General features: G+C 47.5%; 2 protein-coding genes across 8 annotated transcripts in view; one reads left to right on the top strand and one right to left on the bottom strand.

Annotated features, from left to right (window-relative positions):
• The first annotated feature begins 1,134 nt into the window (after positions 1-1,134).
• Positions 1,135-5,076, top strand: TOMT (transmembrane O-methyltransferase). Of its 2 annotated transcripts, none has more exons than XM_019744314.2 (4): positions 1,135-1,220; positions 2,019-2,328; positions 3,437-3,633; positions 4,114-5,076. In XM_019744314.2, the coding sequence occupies exons 2-4, from the start codon at positions 2,070-2,072 to the stop codon at positions 4,432-4,434; spliced, it is 777 nt and encodes a 258-aa protein (XP_019599873.1). In that variant the 5' UTR covers positions 1,135-1,220; positions 2,019-2,069; the 3' UTR covers positions 4,435-5,076. The 2 variants fall into 2 exon arrangements, with proteins under 2 accessions (XP_019599873.1, XP_074191937.1); XM_074335836.1 differs by having other exon boundaries at positions 1,159-1,220; positions 2,054-2,328.
• ANAPC15 (anaphase promoting complex subunit 15) overlaps positions 5,070-20,852 on the bottom strand; it is a 33,561-nt gene continuing 17,778 nt past the window's right edge. The window contains exons 2-8 of one of the 6 annotated variants that reach the window (XM_074335846.1): positions 11,746-11,788; positions 8,141-8,261; positions 6,607-6,731; positions 5,969-6,028; positions 5,552-5,689; positions 5,341-5,400; positions 5,070-5,243 (exon numbers count right to left, since the gene is read on the bottom strand). In XM_074335846.1, coding sequence (XP_074191947.1) covers positions 5,341-5,400; positions 5,552-5,689; positions 5,969-6,028; positions 6,607-6,726 — 378 coding nt within the window. In that variant the 5' untranslated portion in view covers positions 6,727-6,731; positions 8,141-8,261; positions 11,746-11,788 and the 3' untranslated portion in view covers positions 5,070-5,243. Of the gene's footprint in view, positions 5,401-5,551; positions 5,690-5,968; positions 6,029-6,606; positions 6,732-6,862; positions 6,947-7,650; positions 7,831-8,140; positions 8,262-11,745; positions 11,789-20,852 lie in introns of those variants that run through there. The other 5 variants (XM_074335847.1, XM_074335845.1, XM_019744336.2 and 2 more) reach the window with 5 other exon arrangements.

The raw sequence follows: 20,852 nt of genomic DNA, 5'->3' as shown, positions 1-20,852 counted from the left end.
TATTGCATTGTTTCCACATCGGTTTCTTCCACCAAACATAGAGTTCCTGAAGGACAGGGACAGGATCTGACTCTTCTCTGTGACCCAAGCCCTGGCACTTGCTTAGAGAAAACTTGAATTTGGAATTAATGAGTAAACTACAACCTCCCTATCACCTTGTGTGTAGAATGCCTAAAATAAGGTATTTGTGTGAGCAAGAGTAACTCCATTTTGTACGAGCAAGAGTGACTCCATCTTGAACACTGAGTGCTATGGAAATTCCCCATGAAGATAAACAATTTGTTTGTACAAGTAAAGAACTACCAGATGGCCATGCAGTCGCTACATGGACTGATAGGACAATTCTAAAGAAGTAAACAAGTCTAAAAAGGTAAACTAGTACCAGATGGCCATGAAGTAGCTGTGAGGACTGATAAGGTGACATCATACGGCTCTACTGAATTCCTTAAGAACCCTGGACTTTGACAGCTCAGTGAGCAGGTCTCACTTGAGGTGAACATGCTGCTCCTCTGTTCTGAGAACCCTCCGCTCCACTTTGGACTTGGACCCAAACTTTGCCAGACCGTCCTCTGGGCCAGCAACCCCATGTACCAGATTCTGATTGACTCTTGGACTGATTCATTATCAAAATACTTTACTAAATTATTATTGCTGTATTTATGGCCATATTGCTATGATTAAATTGCATTTCTCCACTGCATTTTCTGTGTGAATAAATGAGCTTATTGAAAGGCACTAAGCCTGTGTTTTTGCGTTAATTCTTGCTAGAAACCATGGCTACCTCGGAGGCCTCAGTCAGTGCCAGGTAGGTCCTGGGGCTCTGAGAGTCTCTCGGGGGTTAGTCCGTCTAACTCGCAGGAAGAGACTGCAGCACAGTCTGTGAGCCTTGCAGACGCTCAAAATACCTTGGCTCACCCTGTACCCCATGTCTTCATCCAAGGGGTGGGCAGGGAGGCCACCAAACCCAGTACAGCTCTAATGCTCCTCAAATCAAGACTCTAGAGTCCTGTGAGTTCTGTGAGGCCCCCTAAGGGGTAGGAGGCAGCTCCAGCGTGGCCTTGGTGCTAGTAACTTGAACTGCAGGTCTCAGGTGACAGCAGCAGCCTCTGCATCAATAATTGAGAGCAAGTCCAGCCTGCCTCAGGGTTCTCCACCCACTCCCCAGACTCCCCCTCCTGTCCTATGCTGCGATCTTCCCCAAGCAGGAGCCTCCAGCCCAGGTAAGCAGGGCCCTTGAGTGTGGGTTCCCAAGCACACCAGTTCAAATGCACCAACACTCACCTATTCACACCCATTCATACACTCCGACTTTCATTTTTAGTCCCCACCACCAGCAGCAGCCTCAGCAGGGTCCAGGGCGATTATCCCTCATAGTGGGCTGGGGGGAAGAGGGCGGAGTGAGGAGCAAGTGGTGTGTGTGTGCGCGCGCACGCGTGTGCATGTACATGTGAAGGGAATTCTGAGAGAGAAAAGAAGAGAGGAATGCAGGGAGGGGTAATAGAACTAGAAAAGAATCAAGGACTCTTTCCACCCCTGTGGAAAGAGCAGAGGGAAAGTCATGGGGTGGGGAGGACATCTCATCCCAACATCCTATGGAGTGTTTTGATTGCCTTTTACTAAGGCAGAGCAGTGACAGTAAAGGGGTTTCTGACTGCAAAGCTGTGCTTTTGTTACACGTTAATCAGTCAAAGACCAAGCAGGCAGGGGGTAGGGCGAGAGGAGGATATTTCAGGGGAACTGGTGAAAGGGGTCCTGAAGAAGGGTGACAACAGAGATGAGGGGAAACGGGTAGAGGGAGCAAGGTGAAGATGGGACCAGTAGCTGGAAGTGGGAAGAGGAGGTTTGGGGTTGGGTTCTGAATTTTGCATGGAGTCCCTGAAAGTACATGGGCTTGGGATATTCAAATCCTGGTTCTGCTGTGTGACTCTGAACAAAAGACAGCCTTTCTGAGCACGGTTTGTAAAGTAGAGAGATAATTACTACTGGTGAGGGCTGCACAAATGACAGGCAAATGGCAGGTGTGGGTTTCCCTCCCTGCCTCCTTCTACCCCAGGGTGCAGGCAGGGACCATGTCCCCTGCCATTGCGCTGGCCTTCCTGCCACTGGTGGTGACATTGCTGGTGCGGTACCGACACCATTTCCGACTGCTCGTGCGTGCGGTCTTGCTGCGGAGCCTCCGAGATTGCCTGTCAGGGCTGCGGATTGAGGAGCGGGCCTTCAGCTATGTGCTCACCCATGGCCTGCCTGGGGACCCCGGTCATATCCTCACCACCCTGGACCACTGGAGCAGCCACTGCGAGTACCTGAGCCACATGGGGCCTATCAAAGGTCAGTGTTGCCTAGCCTTCTGCTCCAGGAAGCACCCTCAAGACGGTGAAGGAAGAGCTGGGATCTGTCACTGCCTTACTGGGTGAACTGGGCAAGTTCTTGATCCTCTATGGGTCTCTTTTTTCTTCTCCGGAAATGAGGGGGCTAGGCAAAGTTACTCCATCCAGCAAATATTTATTGCCACCTCCTGTACCAGGCATGCACTGGGTGCTGGGGGAGAAGGAGGTAGAGCTAAGCCACAGGGATGAATCAGCCACAGATGCTGGCCTCAGAGGGGGCATAATGCACAGGGGAATAACCAGCTCAGGACATAACCAGAACGTTGTAATGATCTGTGTCTGAGCCTTTCTCCCCCACCATGGCCCCTATATCCCAGTCAGGGATTCTGTCTGCCTGGATTTGTCTGAGTTCCAGCTCCCAGCACAAGTAAGTGCTTTTAGAGTCTTATTTAAGAAATTCATCCAATTCCAAGGTTAGAAATATCTAATTTTAAAAAAGCAAGGGGAATGAAACTGCAAGTTCTAGGAAAGGTCTCTCAGGAGCCTGGTGGTTGTTTCTGCCTGGTCTCTCCTGGAGGAAGCAGCAATTGAACTGTGCCTAGAAGGATCGCTTTCAAGTTGGCTAGGCAGATGAGGATAGGGGTGGGAAGGGCAAAGCCAGCTACATACACTAACGTAGCAGGAAGGAATCAGGCAGAATGGTTGACCCTGCGCACAGTGTTTGGGATGGCTGTGGTACAGGCTACAGATGGGAAAAACTGAGAGCGGAAACTGGAAAGATAGGATAGGATCAGTCCAAGAAGATGCTGAATGTCAGGCTGAGGATCCCAAGTTCAATCCCAGAGGCCTTTAGGATCTTAGGAACCAGGGAGTGATAGTGTTAGCTTTGTCAGAAAGGTTCCCAGTGGCTGGTGTGAAGACTACACTGAAGGAAGCAAGCCTGGAGGGGCTGGAGGACCAGTGGGGTAGAGCTGGGGCCATCATCCAAGAGAGGTAAGACCCCAGCTCGTTGGGGGCTGCAGTAAGGCAGGTGAGCATTTGAGATTTCTTTCTGTCAGGAGCCTGCATCCATCTCCCAGGTCTGCTGCAATAGCCGTCTCCCCCCATAGGTCAGATCCTGACGCGGTTGGTGGAAGAGAAGGCCCCTGCTTGTGTGCTGCAGCTGGGCACCTACTGCGGCTACTCCACACTGCTTATCGCCCGTGCCCTCCCCCCTGGGAGTCGTCTTCTCACTGTAGAACGGGACCCACGCACAGCAGCGGTGGCTGAAAAACTCATCCGCCTGGCTGGCTTCGATGAGCGCACGGTCAGTCCCCACTTCCCCAACACTGGTCTCTTCCCTGCTCCCCCCTGGCCTTGCCCTGGCCAGGCCTCCCCGATGAGGGAATTCCACTCAGGAGAAGAAAGCAGTGCCACATAGGGAACTGCGACCCTGAAGGGTGTGAGCTCCTTTCTCCTGTTCCAAGTCATTTGCTGCTAGGTAACAAAGAAGCAGTTAGGAGGAAAGTCTCTGGAGCCCAGCAAATCTAGGTCCAAACCTTAGTCTGTCTCTTATTAGCTTTGTGACCTTGGACAAAACACTTATCCTCTGAATCTCAGCTTCTTCATTGGCAGAACAGAAATCACAATACTGACCCCGACATCTTGGGTTCTAAGGCCAGAGGAAATGGGAGAACACTGGTAGAGACCTAGACCAGGGCCTGGCATATAGGAAACTGGGTCCTGCTGGCATCTGGCAGAGAACAATCGCTCCCACCCTCACCTCTAGCTCCTCCCACCCCCACAGGTGGAGCTCATCGTGGGTAGCTCAGAGGAGGTGATCCCGCGCCTACGAACCCAGTACCAGCTGAGTCGGGCTGACGTGGTGCTCCTGACACACCGGCCCCGATGTTACCTGCGGGACCTGCAGCTGCTGGAGGCCCATGCCCTGCTGCCAGCTGGGGCCACCGTGTTGGCTGACCACGTGGTCTTCCCTGGCGCACCCCGCTTCCTGCAGTACGCCAAGAGCTGTGGCCGCTACCGCTGCCGCCTCCATCATACTGGCCTCCCAGACTTCCCTGCCATCAAGGATGGCATAGCCCAGCTCACCTACTCAGGGCCTGGCTGAGGTCCAGACCCAGGGGTACTTACTGCTGCCCCACCCCACACCCACCCAAGCAAGGACCTCAGAACATCCCTTCCCCTCCCTGCTTGTGGCCTGATACATGCTGGGCTCAGGGCTGGTGAGGCTCTCCTCCCCCCTCTGCCCCACTCACCTGAGGCATCAAGTTCTGTCAGGCTGCTTGGTCCCCACTGATGCCCCTCCTTCCAGAGAGCCATGAACTGACAGGCAAGAGGCCTAGCTCCCACCCCCGCTCTGTCACTGATTTGCTGGGTGACTCGAGGAGTCCTTGCCCTGCTCTGAGACTTAATCAGCTCTCTTAGCATCAAGGAAGCTGGGAGAGCTATAGTGGCCTCCCAGCTCTGAGACTCATAAAGCCTGCCCTCCCCAACCCATGCCATTGCAGGTAGGAACAAAGGAAATGATAAACAGAGTTAGAGGCCATGTAGGAACGGCTGGTACAAGCTGTGCCTGAGGACATGGCAATGGACCTTGGGCCCAGGCCTTCCACCTGGCCTTCCCTAGCTCTAGCCCATATGGCCAGGTAGGTTTGCCTGAAGTCCCTTGAGTGCCCTCTCCCCAAAGCTCAAAAGATGCTGGATTCCTTTGGGCCCCACCAACAAATAGGGAATAGACATGGGGGGGAAATCAGTCCTGTGTCTTTATTAAAGATAGAAAGAGACTACACCTGGCAACCAAGGGGTCAGGTACTGTCCATAAAGGTGGGGTGGGCTCAGGCCCTGGGGATTCAAGGGCAGACTGACAGCCTGGGAGAGGCCAAGGAAACCAGGTCCTGACAGCAGCTGAGGCGGTGCCTGAGGGTGAGATTTCAGGCGATCAGCTGGTTCTGCAGGAGGTATAGGGTAGGTCGGGCAGCCTGGAATCTCCCTGGGGCCACACTGCCTTGTCTACCTAGATCATCCACTGGTCCTGATCCTGTTCGTTGCCTTCCATATCCACCTGGAGAGAAGGCTGGGTGTGGGTGGGGAGGGGCCTCAGCCACCCAGCCAGCCCCAGTCCCAGATCCTGCTCCTGGCTGGATCCACGGTTTCTGCACCCCTTGGCCACCCATTAGGTGAAGGGCAGGGGCCCAGCAGAGACCTTCCGCCACGCCCCTGCCTACCTCATTGACCTCTCCATCGTCAGGGGACTCGTTGTAGTCGTTCATCTCATCCATGTCCTGCATGTCCTCATCATCCTCTGAGTCCTCTTCACTATCCTCGTCATCATCTTCATCCTCCTCTTCCTCGTCATCATAGTGCTGAGGAGGCAGGGGACAGCCTGGACTCTACAGGCCTCCTGGGCCCAGTTCAAGGCCTGGCCCACTTGGAGCCTCTCTGGGGCCAACAAATGACCCACTCCCCAAACCTGCCCCGCTTCAGTGTAGCAGGCTGGTGCATGTTCTGTGGGACCTCAGTTCTGGGCCCAATGCCCACCCCCTCTAGCGCCCCTCTGGCTTCCACCCAGAGCTGAGGACCACACTTGCTCTGGAGTCAGAAGCAATTAGAGCAGAACCTTAGTCCAGCTGGGCTCCACTCACCTCTGAGGCCGGCTTGCCAATAGGTACCAGGTTGTTGTCTTTCTCTGCGATGCTCTGGAGCTGTGACCAAAGGTGAAGGAAAGCAGGGCCAGGGCCCAAGCAGGGAGGTCAGGGGCACGGCACTGGACCACCCTGCCCCCAGGAAGGCTCCAAGTGTGGAGGAGAAGCTTCCTTCCAGTTCTCAGGAATATTCAATCCCTTTCTCTCCTGCCATCTGCCACTGACTTATAAACTTTATCTAACTACATAAAGTCTCTGGGCCTTGGTTTTCTTATAAGATTATGGTGTGGGTGAAATGAGAGACTATATTAGCCTAGAACATGACATTTGCTAGGTCCTAATAAATACTCAAAATTATTATTTCCTATGCTTTAGGGAAAAGAGCCTGGGCTCCAATCTAGCCCAGAGGTCCCACGGTCCCCAGCAAATTAGGGTAACACAAAGACGAGAAGCTAGGCCCCTTTCCTACCCTCCCACCCCCGGCCCCCAGCTCCCAGTCAGATTATTCCCAGTCTAAAGCAAAAAGCTCCTCTGGGGCAGGTCTCCAGAGTAAGGCTAGGTCATGGCCAGCGAAGGTGGGGACGCAGGAGTGTTGGTCCCTGACTGAGGCTCCGCCACCGTGCTAGGTCCTCACTCACCCAGGCCTGATGCTGCTGTTCTTGCTGCTGCAGCTCTGTCTCTTCCACACAAGGTCGATCCAGATTAAACCACAGTGTCTCAGTCACACGGGGGAAGAGGGAGGGGAACAAGGTGGACATGGCTCCTGGACAGAGGGAAAAGGTCAGGTGAATCCAGCTAATTTGGTCAGGTGATTTGGGTTACAGTTTGATTTGGGGATGGGGTGGAGTGGAAGGGAGCGGGGAAGCAGCCCTTCCCTGTGGGAATCAGACAGACCTGGGTTTGATACCTGGCTCCACCACTTACTACTAGCTGTTTGACCTTGGCCAAGTCACAACCTCTCTGAGCCTGTTTCCTCATCTGTAAAATGGGATAATAACAATTATACCATCCTCACAGTTATTCTGATAAGTAAGGTAATTTACTTTATGGATAAGTAAAGCTGTTTATAAGCTGTTCAAGGAAGAGAATGGAAGCCAAATGTAGAGATAGGGATCCAAAATGTAGACTAGCATGACAGAATTATACAAAACTATAGGTAGCAGGGCTCTACTGAAACTGTCTCTATATCTCTGCCAAACACTAAGACCTTTTTGCCCCTCTATAATGGTCCATACCAAACCCATCAAATGTCAGAAATGTAGGACACTAACCACCTGTTTCATGAACCACAGCCAAATTGGGGCGGGGGGGTGGGCGGGGGGAGCTTACCACGTGCAAGTGTGGTTCACTAAGGCATTCTAAAGGCATTGGTAAATGTATAAATAAGTAGCTGGAAGGTTGAATGGATGAACTAACACGTGAGAGAACAAATTCAGCTCAGATTAAGCAGCTGAGGGAGGTGAGCAGGGAGGTCCCAGAGAATCTGAGTTAAAACCTTTCAGCTCACAGGAAAATTGAGGCCCAGCGACAGGCAACGACTGGCTCTAGGTCACACAGTGACTTTGGGCATTGAACTCCCGCGGGGAAGAGATCTGGGCCCGGCATAGAGATGAGCAGGAAAAAAAGGACCTAGTTCTGCTTTTGCCCTGATTTATTTGACCGATCCGGAGTCAGTCGCTGACCTTCCGTGGACCTCAGCTTCCCAGCCCGTGTAACAGGTATAACAGTACCAACCCTCACGTCCCACAATTACTGAGAGGCACAGAGACCGACGCTCCGAAAACCCAAACCTTCACCTCAAAGCCACCGCCCATTCTTTGCTTTTTATGATAATCACCGTAAGGTTGACCAACAGGAAGAAGGCAGGGGCGGGATTCAGACAGGCATTTGCCCTAATAGGGTTGCTAATAGCGAAAGGAGCGGGGCCTGAATAGGGCCAATTAAATGGAAGAAATGCTGGGTGACAGGAAGTGATATCAACGAGTGACGGATCTTGTGTGACGGGGTGGTTCTTAGTCTCGAGGAAGCAGCCAATGAGCTGGAGCTCGTTAATGTTGAAAGGAGTCCGAACATGGAGATCCTGAGGAGGCGGGTCAGGGGAACGGAGGTTTCTCTGGGGAGAGGAAAGAAAGGGCTCGGAGACAGCAGACGCAGCCTTGCCTCCATACTTACCGCGCCGGGAGGCGGCAGCGGGCGACGACCCGGAAGTACTTCACTGCCTGAACGGAAGGACCCGCCAGAATCTGGGACACACCAAACGCATGCGTCTTTGGTCTCCTTTTGTTTTCCTCTCCTGTCCACCAGACCGGATGTGATGTTACATACCTTAATGATATTGTTGGGATGCAAATTTGCCGAGCCTACTCTGTTGGCCCCGCCTTGAAACTCAGCCAATCGGCCTCTCCAGCCCGGCCCCACCCCGACGGCTCCATTTAACTCCACCCATCTGCCTTCAAACAGTAATTGCTCGCCAACCCCCTGCTGAAAAATAGCGGTCCGTAACCTGCAATAGTACTGCAACTGTTCTGCTACTGTAAGGGTGACTCTATATCTCCTATTTTGAGATTTAAACCTCTAGTGTAATTCGATTTAACAGTGTAGTTTAGCTTAGGATTTTTTGAGAGTTTTCTTTGCTCTCCTCCCCTCCTGCCAAACCTTAATGACTCTGTTTACTATACATTTACTATGCATGCCAGTTTCAATGATTCTGTTTACTCCAGACCAGTTTCAGTAACTGTTTAGTTCCCACTTTTTCCTTTGTCATGCCTCTTCTGTGCCTATGAAACTTTTGGCCACGCTGGAAGAGCGGGGGAATAGCCTTTGGACAGGAGTCTGCCATCCTCCTAGGATGCCAGCATTTTGAATAAACCTGCTTTCCTTTCCAACAACCTCATCTCTCCAGTTTTGGCTTTGTCTCTCGAGTTTTGGCTTTCATGCAGCGAGCAGCTGGACCTTTAGCACAGTAGCACTGCGTCCCAGGAAAATTAGTCTGCTATTAACCCAGAATCCCTGGGTGATTTTATGCTGCTCCTGTCTGTCCTCTCTCACCTTCAGTTTCCTGTTTGGGTGCATACATTCGTTTATGTATGCATTCAACAGAAATATTTGAGTTCCTTCTGTACCTCAGGCTCTGCAAGAAGCTGAGGATAAATCTCAGAACATGGTCTCTGCCCCAGAAACTTCACAGTCCAGTTGGGAAGCTAGACTCTCAGACCCACAGTGGTCTCACTGATCTCTTAAGAGTGCCTGTCTAGTTCTGCATTCAAGATTATGTGGGAGTTGAAGTGACTAGTCAGCCTCAGGCACAGCATTCTGCTGCTGGGAACTTCAGCTACCCTCTCCGGGCCTGGGTCAAATCTGATTAGTGATCAGGCTCATCATCTCTCCCACTCTTTTGTTGATGTTGCTGTTCTAGTAACCTCTGACTCATTCTCCCAAGTCCTTCAAATCCAACTCCCGTTAAGCTCCATCATCCACCAACCTCTTTCATGGCCAACAATCCACAATTCCACTCCTGCCCTGACCAGATGTGTGACTTTCAACAAGTCTTTTTTCCCTGTCTGGACTCAGATTCTTCAACCAACATCATAATCTCTGCCCAGCCATCCTTCTATCCTGGACTGATGTGAGGATTTGATGAGATAACATGTTTAAGAGGTCATGTAGTGTGCGTATCAACATGATTATGTTTCCAAGCAGCTCTAGTTGTTATGAAGTTTCCATTAAAGAATGAAATTTGTCTCTTGGAAAAGACCACCCTTTTCTTTCATTCATTCAACAAATATCTATTGAGTGCCTTACTTACTATATTATATGCCTGTCAATATTCTAAGTAGTCGATATACAGTAATGAACAAAACAGACAAAAAAAGCCTCACGGAGCTTCCATTCTGATGAGAGATAAATAATGAAGAAGATAAAATATATAGTTTTAATATTGTAGTGAATACTAAGGAGATAAGATAGAGAAATGGGAATAAAAAATTGGTAGGGAAGATGTTTTATTTTAGATAGGGGAACCAAGGAAGACCTTACTGGGGAGGTGATTCTCAAAGAAAGGTCTGAAGGGGGGAGACAGAACATTATTCTGATATTTAGGGAAGAGCATTTCAGGGACAGAGCAAATGCAAAGGGCCTAGAAATAGGTGGAGCATAGTGTACCCTGGGGAGAGTAAGAGGAGATGAGGACAGAGAGGTAGCAGGAGCCAGATACCATGTTTCCTCGAAAATAAGACTTAGCCAGACCATCAGCTCTAATGCGTCTTTTGGAGCAAAAATTAATGTAAGACCTGGTCTTATTTTAATATAAGACCAGGTCTTAGAATAGAATAGAATAGAATAGAATAGAATAGAATAGAATAGAATAGAATAGAATAGAATACCTGGTCTTATTTTAATACAATATAAGACCCAGTCTTATATAATGTAATATAAGACTGGGTCTTATATTAATTTTTGCTCCAAAAGATGCATTAGAGCTGATGGTCTGGCTAGGTCTTATTTTCGGGGAAACACGGTAGCACAGATTTGCAGGTCCTAAGGACTTTGGTTTTTATTCCATGTTGAGGATTCTATGAATGGTTTTGTGCAGAGGATCATCACAATCTGATTTACATTTTAACAGACTTACTCCAGATGTTCTATGAAGAACAGATTCAGAGAGGACAGTGGCATAATCAGGGAGACCAGCTGGGAGCCTAGTATAATAATCCAGAGGCTCAGATGAGAAGTGATTGAATTTTGAATATACAGTTGAACAACATGGAGTCGAAAATCTGCATGTAACTTTTGACTTTCCCCCACAGGTACCAAATCCCCCTGATGCTCAATTCCCCAATATAAAATGGCATAGATCAATGTATACAGCTGGCCCTGCACATCCACAGACTCCCAAATGCTGATTGAAAACAGTACAGATATGTATTGAAAAAAAAATCAACGAATAAATGGACACATGCAGTTCAAATCCATGTCATTCAAGAGTCAACTGTATTTAGAAGGTAGAGACAGTGTTTGCTGACAGATTGGATATGAAATATCGGAAGAAGAAAGGAGCCAAGATTTTTGGCCTGAACAATTGGAATACTGGTGTTGCCATTTCTTGAGACGGAAAAGACAAGATAGGTACTGTTTTGTGGGGGAACTATCTGGAGCTCATTTGTTGGGTGTGATGAGTTTCAGATGTCCATTAGACTAGAGATGTTGGGGAGGCAGAGGGGACATATGGGTCTGAAGGTCAGGGGAGAGATCTAGGCTGGACATAGCAATTTAAGAGTCATCAGCACATAGGTGGTATTTAAAGCCATGAGTCTGGATGAGATCACCAAAAGAGTGAGTATAGATGGAAAATAGTTTCCTTCGAAAAGCAGAATTTGAGGAAATTAGGAGAAGCAGCAAATCAGACTTTAAAGAGAGCCAAAAAGATTAGAAAGCCTGGCGAGTTGGGTGGTACCATGGAAGCCAAGGAAAGAAGGGGTATTGGGAAGGAGGTAGTGATCGACTACAGCCTAGTTCTGTACAAACTTTCTATGTGTATCCCCAACAGACCACGACTTCCTTAAGGGCACAGACTGAGGGTTTCTATGTCCCCAGGACCCCGCCTGACTTCTCCCTTCTCCTGGAGTCCTTATTTGCTCCTCCTGTGACCTATGTCTCCATTAGTCTCTCCTCCTGCTTCTTTTCCTTACAGGATTCATACCCCCCAGCACCCTTTGCCTACCATTCTTCCTGACAGCTCTGGCCTGGTGGAAATTCTCCGGTAACCTAGAGTTTCTTACCAAGGTCCCTAGCCAGGTTCAACAGTTCATGGTGACCGGTTACCTAGGGGAGGGAAAAGGGGAGAGAGAGAAGTGTAAATTTGGAGCAGTTCCCTATTTTTGGCTCCAAAACAAATGGTGCCATTTGTTTTACATTCATTATCCACCATTTATCCTTGCCAAGTGTCTGTTTGACTTTCTTTCATTTCAATGATAATAAAACTAAGACTCTAAAAGTTAAGTAACTTGCCTCATAGTCCTTCATTTGTTCCACTGGTCAACATTTACTGAGTGCCAGCCAACTGCCAGACACCTTGATTGGCCTTTGGACAGAGAGATGAAGTATAAATAATCCCTCTCCTAGAGAAAAATACAGTTTAGTGAGGACTAAGACAATTATAGACATTATAGAAGAGGGAAGTAAATGTTAAAAGAAATATGTATGTAGAGAGTGTTATGAGGGCACAGAGGAGGGAGAAATGAAGAGTTCTGGATAAATTGAGTTTACACTTTTGTTCCAGGGAAGGAAACATTTGAGTGGGCCTTGAGGGATGAGTAGGAGTTCACTTTGTAGATACATAAGTAAGAGAAAGGGATATACAAAGAAGCATATAACATGCAAAGGCATAGAGTCAAAAGCAGGTGATGTTTGGAAAATAGTAAAAATCCTTTTGAGCAGAACTAGGTGTCTGGGGATGGAGAGAGAAATAAAAAAGAATGTTATAGGGACTCAGATGGAGAAACTCTTTAGTGGCCCTCAGATGGAGTGGACAGAATGGGAGCCAGGATTTCTGGGTCTTACTTTAGCCCTATTGCTGACTTGCTGGGAACTCCAGGCAGGAGCTTTCCGTTCCATGCCCCAGCTTCCATTTTCTCTAACATAACGTCCCAACCATGTCTTCAGTTCTGATTGAGTCCCTGGAAGACATTTCCCAGACCTGACCCTTTCTGTCCTGACATGTTACCTGCTCCTTCATTGCATTTTACACAAGCCAGGGCCTGAGCTGAAAGCAGGAGGCACAATGGGGATTTCCCAACAGTCCATAGGCTGAAGGGAGAAATCCATGGCTGTCAGAGAATTCTCCAGGATTCAGGAAGTGCCAGAGCTGACAGATGTGAATTCAATGCTAGTGAGAGCTGCTTCCACAATCCTTGAAGAGTATGGCTGGCCCTGGTAGAAGACAGAAGGACCATCACTGTCTTTCATGCATACCGAGGGATATTTGGTCTTCAAAGGCTTTCACATTTATAGTTTTATTTATTCTCACCCCAGCCCTGGGATTCCTGGCCCCAGTTATCATATGAGAAATGTGGAAAGTGAAGTGGCTTGTCTGAGCTGAAGATACAACTCCAGAACGTCAATCTTGCACTCACTCCACAAAGCTTTCTTATGGACCAGTCTGTGTGTGGTGATGGGGACCCACAGAAGAATCAAATCTGAGTCCTCATCTTCTGGAAGCCCCAAGTTTAGTTTGGGAGGCATAAAGCAAATCATTAGGCTCTGAGGACAGGTCTCTGATTCATCTGTTTCCTTAGCACCTAGCATAGGGCCTGGCACAGAGTAGCCACTCAAGAAATGTTTGTATAATATGGGTTTTTTTCCCCTCAGTCTAACGGAATTGAATTACAGTTCATGTGATTATATGCTACAAGTGCTACAGTGGAGCTAGGCTCTGAGAAGAGTGGCGACATTGATAAGAGAAAGGCAACATGTGGGAGAGGACGTTAGGAGGGCTCCTCGGGGAGATAAGGCCTCACAGGAGGGAAAGGATGGATATTCTAGACGAGAGGGCACAGCACGTGCAAAAACACAGGCTTAGTGCACGGCAACGACTGAGGGCCTGCTTGCGGTCATCTGGGTGGTAGGCACTGTGAGAGAAACAGGACCTGTCCTTCAAGGATGACACACATCCTTGGAGGAGGGCAAGGAGACATTGAGAAAGGCAAGCAGGGGAGACCTCACCTGGGTCTTGAAATGTGCTTCAGAGTTAGAGTCAGAGAGAAGGAAGAGGAAATCTTGCAGGTGGGAGGGGACTTTCTGAGCAGGCACTGGGATGTGGGGTGAATGAGTGGATTGTCCAGGCAGGAGAGCGAGCGTGTGGAAGGGATGCTGGCGCAGCCTGGACAGCCCCACTGAGTACGCTGGCTGAGGGAGGACATCTTTGTCTGGGGGAAATGTTCCCTCTACCTCAGAGTCATTGAACAGCTCGTTTATTTTCTGGTCAGCAAATAGTCACTGGGGCCTCTCTGGGCCTGACTCTGAGTTTAGGATGGATAGATGAGTTAGACGTGATCTCTGGATTCTCTTCCAATTCCCTACACAGCCAGGAGGGGTGCTCAAACCAGGCCCCTATTTGCATGGTGGCTTTGTATATATTTGCTTACTGAAGCTAAGGTGTCCTCACTCTGACCGAAGCAAAAACAAACAAAAACTGGAAGAAAGGGCCACTGTGTTGGAGGCAATAACTGAAGGAACACAGAACTATACAAACATGAACACTCACCATCATACTCTCCCAGCAGGTATGTAATATGTCTGAGTCCTAATCCCAAAACCTGTGACTACGAGGTCAGACAATTAAGTTCGTGAACTCATCTCAGAAAAAGTGCTACATACCTCATTGCTGAATATCACTACGGTCACCTTCCAAGTACTCCCCTTGGGAAGCTATGCACTGACACCAGCACCTAGTCTACCCTTCAAAGCAATTTTGGAACTGTTTTTCTGGAATGGCCATCAGAGCTGTCGTCGTATTACACTTGATGTTCTGAATGTCATCAAAATGTCTTCCTTTCAATATTTCCTTTATCTTTGGGTAAAGAAAGAAGTCATTGGGGGCCAGATCAGGTGAGTAGGGAGGGTGTTCCAATGCAGTTATTTGTTTACTGGCTAAAAACTCCCTCACAGACAGTGCCACGTGAGCTGGTACATTATCGTAATGCAAGAGCCATGAATTACTGGTGAAAAGTTCAGGTTGTCTAACCTTTTCACACAGCCTTCTCAGCACTTTCAAATAGTAAACTTGGTTAACTGTTTTCTAGCTGGTACAAATTCATAATGAATAATCCCTCTGATACCAAAAAAAGGTTAGCAACCTCGTTGCAACAAGTTCACGAATTTACTTGTCAGACCTCGTATTTTACATGCCAAAAGAGAGTGCAGATGTGATTGAGGTTAAGGACTTTAAAATGGGGAGATTAGCCCAGATTATCCAGGAAAGCTCAATCTATTTACATAAATCCTTAAAATCAGGAAGTTTGCCTAGCTGTGGTTAGAAAACAAAAAGATGTGAGGAAGGAAAAAGTCAGAGAGATGCTACATGGCTGCCTTTGAAGACGGAGAAAGGGGCCGTGAGCCAAGGAATGCAGGCAGCCTCTAGAAGCTGGAAAAGACAAGGGAACTGATCCTTATCTAAAGCTTCCAGAAAGGAATGCAGTCCTGCTGACACCTTGACTGTAGCCCAGTGAGACCCATGTTTGACTTGTAATTTACAGAACTGTGAGATAATAAAGTTCTGTCTTTAAGCCACAAAGTTTGTGGTAATTTGTTAAGGTACCAATAGCAAATGAATACACAGGCAGGTACCTACATCCTCATGCCCAGACAGACACTGAATCACACTGTCACACACCCTGGGCAGACACAGATGGGGAGACCCAGGCACATTAGCGAGCTATAAGTGGAGGTTGGGGAGCAAGGCACCTCCTTCAGGCATGAACTGTGCTGGGTGGGGGGGGGTGCAATCGTAAGGGCTGCTCCTTATTTGTTGTGAAGAAAGCACAAAGCAAAGGCCTCATCCTTTGACCACATTTCTCACAGCCTTCCCTTTGCTCTGCTTCCTCAGTCTTTACCTCATAGTTCTAGCAACCTTTATATCCAGTTTTTACCTTAAAAACTGCTGAGTAACAACATGACTGAACCTTGAGGACATTACGCTGAGTGAGATAAGCCAGTCACAAAAGGTCAAAGACTGTATGATTCCACTTAGTACGAGGTACCTAGAGGAGTCAGATTCATAGAGATAAGAAAGCAGAATGGTGGTGGCAGGGGCTTGGGGAGGGGACATAGGGAGTTAGCGTTGGATGGGTGCAGAGTTTCTGTGTGGGAAGATTAAAAAGGAGGTGGATGGTGGTGATGCTTGCACAACAATGTGAGTGTACTTAATGTTACTGAGCTATTCACTTAAAATGGTAACATTTATATTATGTATATTTTAACACAATTTAAAAAATAAATTCGTTTTTTAAAAGTCTGTTGAGTAGGCACCATTTTGGAGCAGAGGTTCAGGGGGAGTGACTAGTCACTCTTCTCCCTTTGCAGCTGCTGTGAACGTGGAGTCTGGTTCCCTGACAGCTCCGTCGCACTCCCACTGCCACCTCTCTTTCCTGCATCTCCAGGCCCCACTCTTGTCCAGACTATCACTCCCTGGAACCTGAACCATTGTAATAACTGACTAGTCTCCTGCACGCTCTCCAAACCTCACATAGCAGCCTAAAACTCCTCCCGCCCCCAACTGCTTTTAGACTGGGTGCCGAAGTCCTCGCCACGTAGGCAAGATCTGACCCTGCCTTCCTGTCCACCTAGAGCCAACCTCCCCCTTGTTTTCTGCACCCCAACCACATCCCAACAGCCTTGCAGTTTTTCAGACTCATTAAGATGCTTCCTACCTCAGGGCCTTTCCACGATGCTTCCATCTGCCTGGTATGCTGAGCCCCTTCAATGGGCCAACTCTGTCCCTCCTTCATTTAGGTCTCAGAGAGACCCCCCCTAAGGCCCCTGACTAAGTAGCTCTCCCTGCACACTTCCATGGTATCTTCTCTTTTTTCTCACAGCATGTCACCAAATATATACATACATACATACATCACAAATGGTGTATTTTCAGCTCAAAATAATCCATATGCCAAAGTAGCACATCTTGGGATGAAAAGCTGGATGAAAAGTATACGGGTACTCTCTACCATTTTTGCAATTTTTTTGTTAAGTCAAAGATTATTACAAAATTTTTTAAAAATTCAAATAAACATCCTGGCTTAAAATAATAACTATCTTATATTTCATGATTTTTGTGAGTCAGGAATTTGGGTAAGACTCAGCTGGATAATCCTTCTGCTCCATGAGGTAGTGACTAGGTTACTTGGTGATGTTCAGCTAGTATCTGGGCTGGTCTTGAACATCCAAAATGGTTTTGATGCCCGAGAGGTGAACCCCTGGAGTGGGATCTCAAGCCCTGGGCTAAGGAGGTTCTTGGCTTCACACGGTTAAGAATTCAAACGTGAGCTGATACAGAGTTTAAAGTGAAAGTAAATTTAGCAGAGAGTAAATAAGAAAAGAAAGGCCACCCTGCAGACAGAGTGGTGGTCTCTAATCCATAGTGGAAGAGAGACCTCCCCCATCCCCCAGACTAGGGTTTGTTTCTTGTTTCCATGGAAAACGTCTTGGTACAGGGAACTTCCACAAGGTACACGAATAGGGGCAGGTTTACCTTTACCTTTTGTAAGATACAGCCTGTGGCTAGTTTGTACTAGGTTTAATTACAGGAATGGCCATAACGGAATCTCTTTGCTCTATAGGCTCTGGGTGGTCTGTTCTGGGTGATTAACATCTGCCTGAGTTCTGTGTCTGGCAGCACGCAGGCAGCAGTGGAATCCAACCTCCTAGTTCCTGCTTCTGTGAAAATAGTCCTCAAGCCCCTTCCCTGGATTAGTTTTACTCCCATGCTTGGCACTAGAGCAGGGATTGCTGGAAGGTTGGCTCAGCTAGGGCCCCCTCCACACCATGTAGTCCCTAGGCTTCTCAGTATGGTCTCTCTAGCGGGGTAGTCAATCTTCTTACATGGTGGCTCAGGGATCTAAGAGCTAGTATCCCAAGGTGCAGGAACTAGAAGCTGCCAGTGCCTGTCTCGGTCATTTTGGGCTGCTATAACAGAAAACTATAGACTGGAGGGGGTTGGCGGGGGGCTTAAACAACAGAAATTTATTTCTCACAGTTCTGAAGGCTGCAAGTCCAAGATCAGGGTGCCAGTGGGAGCCCTCTTCCAGGGTGCAGACTGGCCTGGTGGAGAGCAAAGAGAGGAAGCACACTCTCTCAGGAGTCTTCTAAGGAGGGCACAAATCCCATCTCCTCCTAATCACCTCATCTAGCCCTACTCACCTCCCAAGGCCCCACCTCCTAATACCATCACAGGGGGCGGGGTAGGGTTTCAACATGAATTTTGGAGAGACACAGACATTCAGTCCGTGAGTCCCTTAAGTCCTGGCGCTAGACACTGGCAGAGTGCCACTTTTACCATATTCTGTTGGTCAGAGCAATCACAGAGCCTGTCCACATTCAAGGGATAGGCGACACGGACCTCACTTCTTAAGGGTCAAAGAATTTGTTCCTACTTTAACCCACCACACTTAGGAAAGGGCTCCCCCTGCCACCATTGCACAGGGTTGGATTAATCGTAATCCTTGGTTCTTGACGTGCTCTCATCATTGGTCTGGGCATGGGCTGCCTTTATATGTTTATTGGTTGTGTTTTTGTTTAGCTCTTTTCAAAAAGGCAAAGGAGATATTACGTTTTTATTTTTTGTATCATGTATTATTTGTATACCTGTCTTGACAATATGACTAGGAAGAACTTCTGATGAAAAAACTAAGCTTATCTCTGGTTGGATGGGGTAAAAATACTCTAATTTCTAAAATATCATCATTCCCCTATTTGCATTATTTGGCAAAACTTATTAGCAGAACTAAAAAACAATTGTACAGTCTCTACTTGGTTTCTGGGAAGAGAAGGCTGTTCTAAAAAGTAAATGTAATATAGACTGTGGTTTCTCAGCTAAATTTCCTGGAGGTAAGATAGGAAAATAAGACCTTGTTTCTGGAGATAGTATTACAGTGAAAAAAGCATGGGCTTTGCAGTTAAACTGACTTGGGTTGAATCCTGACTCCTCTACGTGATAGCTGTTTGGGAATTCACCTAACTCCTAGAGCCTCAGTTTCCTCATCTGTATGTTGGAAATAATAATGTCATCCTTGCAGTATATAGTGAGGGTTACAAGACACAACAATGTAAGTAAAGCATCCATTATTCTAGCTGGTATACAGTAGTTCTCAATATATGACTGCCAGTATGATCATGCACATTAGTGTTTAGTAGTCTGCAAAATATTTCCATATACACCTTCTAACTACTCCTAAGGGAAAAAAGACAGATATATGGCCCTATTTAGGGAGTGAAGCTACAAAGACCAGCAACACAGTGAAGATCACAGGCTGGTACAATGGAAGGAGGGCAGAAGGTTGACCGTGGTCAGTACTCAGCAGTGATGGGGCCCTGGGGGAGTAGAGGGGGCAGAGTGTGTACCTCATAACCAGACACTGACTGACCTTGTCACCTCAGACTGACCTGTGGCAGGATCGTGTGCTGAGAACAGACTGAAACCACAGACCTGCCCTGGGAGAAGCATTCTACTAGTTGAGTAAGGAATGACGGGATTTGGAGGTTTTCCCAAAATCATAATAGGAAAAGATCAATATACATTATTAAAAAAAAAAAAAACCCAACAGGAACAATACCAGTTGTCTTCCTAGCTTAGTAGCAATTTTACTGTCTGCAATAACGTTTGAGAAATAAAGCCTAAGGATTAAGCACTTTTATAATAACTTGAAAAAATAAACTTTTTCCCTTAGCTTTAAAAACTAATAGTTAATGAAAGGTTTTTTGACATTTTAATTAATTTCAGACCATACAAAGCCATAAAGAAGTAACTTGAAGGTTATGTTATCAGATGTGACAACAATACTCAGGTGTATAAATGCAGATAACTTGGCTTCATGAGGTTTTTATTTCTTTTGTCAAAAGCATAAATGTACAGTGAAACTACCCCCAATAGCCAAGCTTAGAACAGCATGCTATCATACGTGCACAAAAAGGGGATTATATATGAACAAGTGCATAGGATTTCTCGGGCAGTTACCCGAGAAACGAGGACTATTGGTGGCCTCATGGTTACGCTTTTGCAAGCACGTGTATAGCATCCATAACTTATATGTAGCATTGTTTTGTGCGTCCCCTTGTATTTGATTCCATAAAGATGCACCATTCTGTATCTTATTTTTCCATTTAACATGCTGGATACTTATATACATGTACATACATACATGTATATTATATTTATATAAGGTATATACATTCACATGGTTCAAAAATCAAAACAGCATAGAAAGGTTCACATAGGATCCCTAATCCTGTGCCCTCCCTGCAAGCAACCACTTTTAACATTTTTGTACCTTTCCAGAATTTTCTTATGCAAACACACATATTCTCCCTCTTCCTTTTTCACACGCAAAAAATTACATTCTACTGACACCCTTCTGTACCTTTCTCCTTTCACTTAACAATATACTTGGAGATTTTTCCATATTCATACACAAAGAGCTTTCTCATTCTTTTTTACCAGGTTAAATCTCATTGGATGGATGCACCATAATTTATTTAACTGGCCCTTCCCTTAGTGAAAGACAACAGAGGTATTCCCTGACAGAAAGGCTAATCAAGCCGTCAGAATGGGCTTATAAAAGAGGGTGAGGAGGTGGAGAGACTCTACCTTCTGGGGTGGGCTGAGGGCTGAGGTGAAAGCAGGACAGGGAGGAAAAGGTGGAAGGGGAGGTGGGAGGCAAGGCAGGGTCTCCCCCAGGTCTAGTGGGAGGCTGGTTTCTCTGCTGATTTTTCCTCTGGTTTCCCCATTGCCCACTGCTCTGGCTCAGTTCCCTCCACCTTGTGCTCCTTACGCGTTGGCCTTCCCCCAGTTCTAGGCTAGACTCTGCCCTTGGGACTTCCCAAAATCCCTCTGTGTGGGGGAAGGGGATGTTGTGGTGTGAGGAACTGGGCCCTGGCTCTCTGGGCCTGTATTCTCACTGGCTTCCACATTACCCCACAGCACCTTGTCCAGAACCATGAGCGATAACTGAACAACTCAGTGGTCTTCACACGGCCCCAGGTCAGCTTCCTTGTCTGCTCTACTGGCAGTCTCTGGGTGCCTACAAGCCTCTAGGCTGTCAAATCTGGCCGGTGCCCCTTCCTCTCACTCCCCACCCCCATCAGATCGTGCCCTATGGTTCTTCTTGAGCAGATTTGA

Source organism: Rhinolophus sinicus, linkage group LG06, assembly GCF_036562045.2.
Source record: "Rhinolophus sinicus isolate RSC01 linkage group LG06, ASM3656204v1, whole genome shotgun sequence".
In the NCBI taxonomy this organism is placed as follows: Eukaryota; Metazoa; Chordata; class Mammalia; order Chiroptera; family Rhinolophidae; genus Rhinolophus; species Rhinolophus sinicus.
This window is presented reverse-complemented; position numbering and strand designations above follow the sequence as displayed.

Excerpts from the sequence above, each read along its gene's own strand:
- TOMT (XM_074335836.1), top strand. The coding sequence starts at position 1,183 with ATGCTGCGATCTTCCCCAAGCAGGAGCCTCCAGCCCAG. Across the intron at positions 1,221-2,053 it reads AGCAGGAGCCTCCAGCCCAG|GGTGCAGGCAGGGACCATGT; the intron begins GTAAGCAGGGCC and ends CTTCTACCCCAG. Across the intron at positions 3,634-4,113 it reads CTGGCTTCGATGAGCGCACG|GTGGAGCTCATCGTGGGTAG; the intron begins GTCAGTCCCCAC and ends CCACCCCCACAG.